At 34.9% G+C, this 7,372-nt stretch overlaps 1 protein-coding gene across 2 annotated transcripts; it reads right to left on the bottom strand.

Annotated features, from left to right (window-relative positions):
• On the bottom strand, window positions 1–5,973 carry LOC130813225 (aspartic proteinase 36-like). Of its 2 annotated transcripts, none has more exons than XM_057679005.1 (10): window positions 5,522–5,973; window positions 4,792–4,921; window positions 4,458–4,708; window positions 3,759–3,986; window positions 2,968–3,130; window positions 2,295–2,371; window positions 2,092–2,188; window positions 1,768–1,834; window positions 1,276–1,347; window positions 1–631 (listed from the first exon to the last, which is right to left on the bottom strand). In XM_057679005.1, the coding sequence occupies exons 1-10, from the start codon at window positions 5,773–5,775 to the stop codon at window positions 471–473; spliced, it is 1,500 nt and encodes a 499-aa protein (XP_057534988.1). In that variant the 5' UTR covers window positions 5,776–5,973; the 3' UTR covers window positions 1–470. The 2 variants fall into 2 exon arrangements, with proteins under 2 accessions (XP_057534988.1, XP_057534989.1); XM_057679006.1 differs by having other exon boundaries at window positions 4,792–4,925; window positions 5,522–5,646.
• Between the last annotated feature and the right edge of the window lie 1,399 nt (window positions 5,974–7,372).

Genomic DNA, 7,372 nt, shown 5'->3' with positions numbered 1-7,372 from the left:
TAACCCAAATGGACACCCCTATTTTCAATTATGATTTAAAAACTTCTAACAGAGGTTCTGCAGAACCCACAATGGACTATACTAGTACTAGTATCTTTTTCTTTGAAAAAACATTAAAATAAATCAATAGAAGGGAATAGTACAATATATGTTCCCTCTTTCTAGAACAAATCTAGTGCAACTTGAAGAACATGACACTATTCTACTTCAACTGCTGTTCTAATTCTAAAACACCTGACATACCACATTAGCTATCACTACATAGAATAATTTACATCTGATACAGCTTCACACTTCAAACGGTTGCCTCCGCTCGTTCAATTTCAGCCCCTAACAGATCAGATTTCGTAGAATGGAGAAATTACAGAGTGAACAAAGACAAAACTAACATGCCGTGCCAATCGATGGTAGTACGGATTAGCAAAGCAAAAGATTAGGTTGGGTATAAATCTGAATTAGAAGAAGGTTAGCTACAAGATAAGAAATGCTATAATCTGTGCAACAAGAGCCTCAAAGAGAGGAGGAACAAGCCCAAGAAGAAAATTTTTCGATGAGCTGCTCACACTCAGCTGTCCGGCATTAATGAATTCATCCCTACCAAACGTAACCGAGACATTTACAGACATGGAACCTGAAAACAAATAATTATCAGCACATAAGTCATCGGTCGTCATGGGGGCAAACCAGTCACCTGTTTCGGGTCATTTTCAGGTAATGCAACATTTGCATTAGGCACCAAGCTTATGGGAACATAGTGCAAAAACAAGGCTTCGTCATACAGGTTTTCAAAGCTACGGAACCGATAGTACCCGCATTATAAAGTTGTAAACAAATAAGTTATATTTCATAGTTTTGGTTGTACAACAAACGCAACAACCCCATTGCCGCAATCGCAACATTTGCACTATGTAAGGAATCAAATTCGGGTGGCTCAAATTGCAGTATTGCGGTTTGTATAGTCGAGTGAACCATTTACCCTTTTGGGAATTTTTATAGATTTAAGTGTACCATTTCTATAATTGGATGTTTTAGAATAATTAAATTTGCCCATGCATTGGAACGCAGTTATCTCTCCCGTCCACCGTTCAGCTGATAGCAAGTACATGCTTGTTCACTACATAACTCTCTTCTATCCTCATTGCTTGTGCTTATATGTAATAGTACACTTAAAAAGCAAAGGAAGTAGTTTATTATGTAAAATAAAAATGAATTTTAATCCGACTACATTCAAGTTTGAGAGTCTAGAAAACCAGTGGATGAAGTAGTTGAACTTACAGTCGTAATTAGCCCAGCCAATCCTTTGACGAGCCAGATCATAGACAAATATTTTATCCTTCAAAACGAGGTCTGCGGCAACCCAAGATAAACATTAAGTACAATTTTGACAATGAATTACTTTGATCGAAACAAAAGCAAAAGTAGTTCGCGAGAGAGCACAAAATATGCATGATTTGGTGGTGGCCAAGCACAACTTAAATTTCCGTGATCGAATTGCATATAGCTTTATGGTTGAAATTAATTTAATGTTGTTTTCAAATAATATTTTTGATACATAATATACCTCATACGCAATAGTTCCCGAATCAATCTAGGTTGTGTTCCTTTTTCCCGTTTCCGTGAACGAAAGTCGTTCCAGATAACAATGGTCTTAACTACATTTGCGATTAAGTAACTACTTAACACATAGCTCAGCATCCTACATAACAACCATATTTTTAAGCCGGTGGAAACTGTACATGGAAAATAGCAGACATATAAGTGACAAACCTCCTAAGATTGTGACTCCTGGGTCCTGGACTTTCTGAAATCCCATGCACCATAGAGCTGCACCATCCTGTTTTAGCACATGGCACTGATCTTTAGAATGTCGAATTCAATCAACATAAAAGAAAGCAGCTACTCTTGTGAGAGATCGTCTTTAGAGAGACGACCTCAAAACATGAAACCCACATTCTTATTTCCTCTTTTACGTTGTATTAAATAAGCTATTTAGCCCATATATGTAATGCGTCTCTCGGACAAACCGTGTTTCACAACAATTTGTGAAAAGCAATTGTATGTATACCCATATGTAGAAGTTTGATGACTCACCACATAACCCATATGCATAAGGTATTCTTCGGGTCTCAAAACCATAGATGCACCGCCGGCAAAGTTCAAGCTCACAGGTGGAAATATATTGCTTAAACTAAAAACATAAAGTTATGTTCAGAATTATAGATTATACCGTCCAATATATGGAAGTTCAAAGATAATACATCAATGAATCCGGAGGGGATGTGAAAAAAACAAACCTTGCGTAAACCAAGTAACATTGGTTTCCCTTAAATGTAAGAGGTTTGGTGGATTGAGAAACTGCTATCTCGGTTATCTGCAGAGATTACATAATAAGGAAGTCAAAATCTTGAATTCGTTAGGATCCTTCGAATGTCGTAAATCATGATTCATGTTGTTTGCTTTGCCCTAGAGTGTTGCGACACATTTCTTGAGGCTATTGTTTAAGATTACTAATCAAGCAATACAAACTTAGCATACAAGTCCACGCAAGTTGAAATGATCGCTCACTAAACACAGAGAATGCTTAAATAGCGTCAAACGGTCTAATAGCAACAACCATGACACGATGTGACGGGTTCCATGATATAACCCTCCCTCCCCCTCCAAAAAATACACATAGCCCTAGACACCCATCCAACCCAGATGTCTCATTCAATTATGAATGGAAAGAAATGCCACAATCAATAGTTCCATAAATAGTACAAAAATATGGTTTCCGTCATGGTCGAGAAATGGCTTCTAGGGTCAATGCCAATGGTTTCACGGTTGTGTCGGCTAACATTTTGGCACGGTAACCTTGAAAACCTTTACAATACGATTGTGATTTCATGATGCAAGCGATATTTTGCACTAGGACTTACATCTACTCTATGCCATGTTTCATGATGTCACAAACAGATGAAGACTCACCGCTTTAACAAAAGGATCATAAGCTTCTTCAATCAAATATGCCAAAGTTGTTCCAGAATCAACAATAGTTCCCCGATTGTTCGATGTTGCAAATGCTGACTGATCAATTGACAACAATTGCCCATTGACTGAAATGCTCTGCAGGTCCAAATTATAATGAGGCCTGGCATTATATACGTAAGACTTGTTAAACTTCTGAGTAAGATGCAGATATTTTTAATTATAAGAAAGCTAAAATAACCGGTTTTTGATTCTGAGACTAAACAGTTTCGCCAACATGTAATGTACTGAAGTTGTTAAGAATATTCTCTATGAAATTTGTGAAAGAAAAAGGTCATATAAGCACAAAATATCCTTCACTTCCAACCGAAAGTTATACCCTCTTATCATTTCTCATTCTGCATGCCTATAATTTCTTTATGTGGAAGCATAAGAAATGATACACTGAACAAAATCAAAAAAACTATATCTTGAGAAGTGAAACAATATCAAAGAATTTCTTAATTTATAACAAACAACTAAACTTGAATACACTCCAACGTCAACAACATTCTATTGACCAATGTCATTAAGTGGCTCCCACCTGAATGCGATTTGGAGGGGTCATATAGCAAACAACATATGCAACTTCACATCAATAAAAAGTGCAAATGACAACGTCAAGACATAAAATAAATTAACACATAATTGACTGATATAAAACACATACAAGGCAGTAGAATAGAACAAGACTAATCAAAAGACACCCTAACTAAGATGTTCTTAAATCATAATAGACAAAAGAAACTTACTGTGATGGCACAAGCGGGCTATACACAATACTTGGGTCTAAAATCTCGCCAAGGACCAGAATACCACCACCATTTCCCTCTCCCTTCAAACAATGGGAAAAAGAACGAGGTGTTATCCCTCTAGATGATAATTGGGATACAACAGACAAGCCGTGCTGACCAAAACCAAAGATTCCGTCAATAGCACGATCTGACTTGGTCAAATCCCCAGATTGATAGGTGCTACATCTGCAACAACCATGATAAAACAAAGTTATAAGTAAGAATTTACAAAAAAAAACAAGAGACATACACATAGAGTATATACATAATAAAAATAGGAAAACCAAGGTGAATGTATATAAGTACACATTAACATCAAGCAAGAGCATTGATTTGAAGATGGAAACTAGGCTCTTTCTGAGTAACGTCATTAATAAACACTAATTTTAAGTAAGACAAATACAATTCTCTTTCAAATCAGCTAACTTTCAATGTCACGTGATTTGCTAATCTCCTCATAAATCATGAATTGAAAAAGCATATTATGGTCGGTTTTGGGCTATTTCGGGGCATTTTGAGCAAAATCGAGAATTCAAAAGGCGAAATAGTTGGTGAATCATGTTAGACAGCTTTCTTCACATAGATTTCCTAAAAGAGAAGTATCGAGACAGATTGACATTACAATTCACATAGATTAGAATAAGAAATAATGCTTACCCAAAAACAATAGAGGCGGAGGAGTTAGCAATCATAGAGTTCCCAAAGATCATATCAAAGTAAAACATATCAGATATATAAGATCCCGATGTCCCACTTCCATCACCATATTGGAACGAGTAACGGCACGGATTCGTATCAGCTGAGCACTGAGACGATGATGTTGGAACCATTGTAGTACATATTGGGTCCGAACAAGAAACTAAGTTGGCAGTAGACGAGCCAGTGTTATCGTAAAAATGAAGCTCAACCTATTAAACACACAAAAAACAACCAATCAATTAAAACAGCAAACAAGTATCCACAAATGCGTGACAAAGAGTAGAAACATTACCCCAAGGCCACTCGTACGTGGACAATCACTACAAGAATTGCAAGTAACCCACAATATATCACTTCCGGTGTCGATCTGCACATTGTATTCCCTAGGAGGTGTTCCCAATTTCACTCTAGTAAAATACAACCTATCTTAAAGAAAACCGAAAAACAGAATAAGCACATTCATCATTAAAATTACACAAATGCTTAATTGCAAAATAATGTCAAAACCCATTAAAACACAAATGCTTGCTATACAGTATTCACACACACAAAGAACAAGAATAAAGAAAGTTAATTTAGAAACATGAAAAAATCCATTAAAACCCCAATTTAGTAAAGCTAAAGAACAAAGAGCAAAAGCCCATTAAAACCCTAATTCAGTAAAGCTAAAGAAAAAACAATAAAACCCCATTAAAACCAATTCAATAAAGCTCAAGAAAAAACAAAAAAAACCCAAAATTAAATGACCAAAAAATCAAAAGGATATGGAGTACATTCATTAATAGAATTACAAATGCACCATAATGTAAAAATATATAGAGTACTATTTGGTAGAACAAACACAAAATTCAACCAAAGAAATAACAAGAACCCATTAAAATCAACCCAGTAAAGTTCATGTTTAAACAACAAAACCCCATTAAAACCAACTCAATAAAGCTCAACCAAAAAAAAACCCAAAATTAAGTCACAAAAAAATTTAACAAAAAAGCAAGAATTGAAGTAAAGAGAATAGAATTTACCCAACAAGGAAAGGATCAGAAGTTCCTTGAACAACAAAATCCACAACACCACCAACTCCACCGCCGCCACTACTTTGCAAGATTCGGGCATGACGCGCCGCATCTCGGGCCCGAAGAACGTCCAATTCAACACGTTCATTAGGTGGAAAAGCTCTGTGAAGTTGTAAAACACTAGCCGGAAGACAATTCACCGGTAAAATAACGGCGACGATTATGAGCATAAACGCCGCCGTAGCCGGTGGATGAAGTAGCATCCCAGAAAAATGATCACCCTTTTCAAAGAAAAAAAAGGGTGGAGAATGAAGAAGAATGTTAAGTTCAATTTTAATGGCGGAAATCAAGGCCAGTTCTTTTTCTTTTCTTTGATTCTACCATTTTTTTATTTTAAGTTTGGAAAGCTGGAGATTGTGGCCTTGTGGGGCTGTATTGTATTGTTTTCTGTCACTGTGTTAAGTTGGTCTTCTTCTGCTTCGACAAAATTGTTGTGGGGTCAAACTTGGTCTTAGTTTAGTTCTTGCTAAAAGACTACTATGTCCTTCATAATTTCTTTTTGTAGATTGAGTTGTCAAAGTGACCGTTAGTCAAGATCGATGATTGAAACTTCAAAATATGTTATTTTTATTCATAAGTCTTTTTTTGACATTTCTTTCTTTTAAGCATATATTCAACACGGTTTTAATGTCATTACTTTTTAATTTTTATGTTATTCTTTTATTGTATCAATGTCATGGGGAGAGAGGAGTATATTATATCATGTCATTTCATATAAAAGTCATTTGAATTTGAAGTGTAGATGCAACACATATTCCTCATATATGATATTAAGTATTTCACTTTAAATGAGAGGTGGATGAAATTCGAATTTACAACCTTTTTGGTAGCTAGACTGCCACGTTGAATTTTGACTTTTAATAGCATGTTAATCAAATACTTACGTTCACGTTAAAATATAAAATATGTTATAAATTCTATCTGGTAGCTTACTACGAATAAAATATAAGTTCAGATAATCTTAAAAACATTTGTATTGGTTGTGGAGGATGTTTATTGAGTGTCAATGAAAATATTAAAATATATTTTTAACGGTTATTATAGTTTTTATTTTACAAATCATTATCTTAAATTTTAAAACATACTAAAAATACTATTAGTAGATTGTAGAACATTAAATATTTCTTCCGTTTTGAAATACTCGTACCTAATTCTAACATGTTGTTTGACAAAAGGTTATTATCAATAGCAAGGACCATAAAACGGAGGTGGTATATAATTAATGGTATCTTAACTCGAGTTATTAAACGCTACTTATGAAATTTCGTCACTCACGTGAGTCCATAAATAGATAGAGAACGAACAAGGGTATAGCTGGAAATGAAATATGTCCTTTAGAAACATGAGAAATATAGACAGTTACGTGAAAAAATGAAAAGGGAAAGGAAGGTTCTAAGTTTGAATAAAAAAGATGAAGTGGAAGAAAATATGGTTTGTGTTTTCTGCGTAATTTACACGCTGCTTCTTGAATTTTCTTTGAATCCACACGATAAACTTCAAGAGCAGTGCTAAAAATGGTATTAGCAAATTGATAAGAAAGATAGAACATTAGAGCTTAAAATACTTAAAATAAGACGTGAAAGACCGAAGTTGATTTGGAAGACGGGATGGAAAATAATATGAGTGACGTAAATTTGCAAATTAAAATGGTAAAAATCTCAATGAATAGAAAAAAAGAATCTATGTGGACAAAAAATGTATTGGTTCATGTAGCTGACCTTAATCTTTTGAGATTAAACCTCTCTGCGGACCTGATTAAGGATAGGAGCAGTTAAAAACGCCATATCCATGTCTTAGATT

Source organism: Amaranthus tricolor, chromosome 5, assembly GCF_026212465.1.
Source record: "Amaranthus tricolor cultivar Red isolate AtriRed21 chromosome 5, ASM2621246v1, whole genome shotgun sequence".
Taxonomy (NCBI): Eukaryota; Viridiplantae; Streptophyta; class Magnoliopsida; order Caryophyllales; family Amaranthaceae; genus Amaranthus; species Amaranthus tricolor.
Note: the sequence above shows the minus strand (reverse complement) of the source record. Positions and strands in the feature narration are given on the sequence as shown.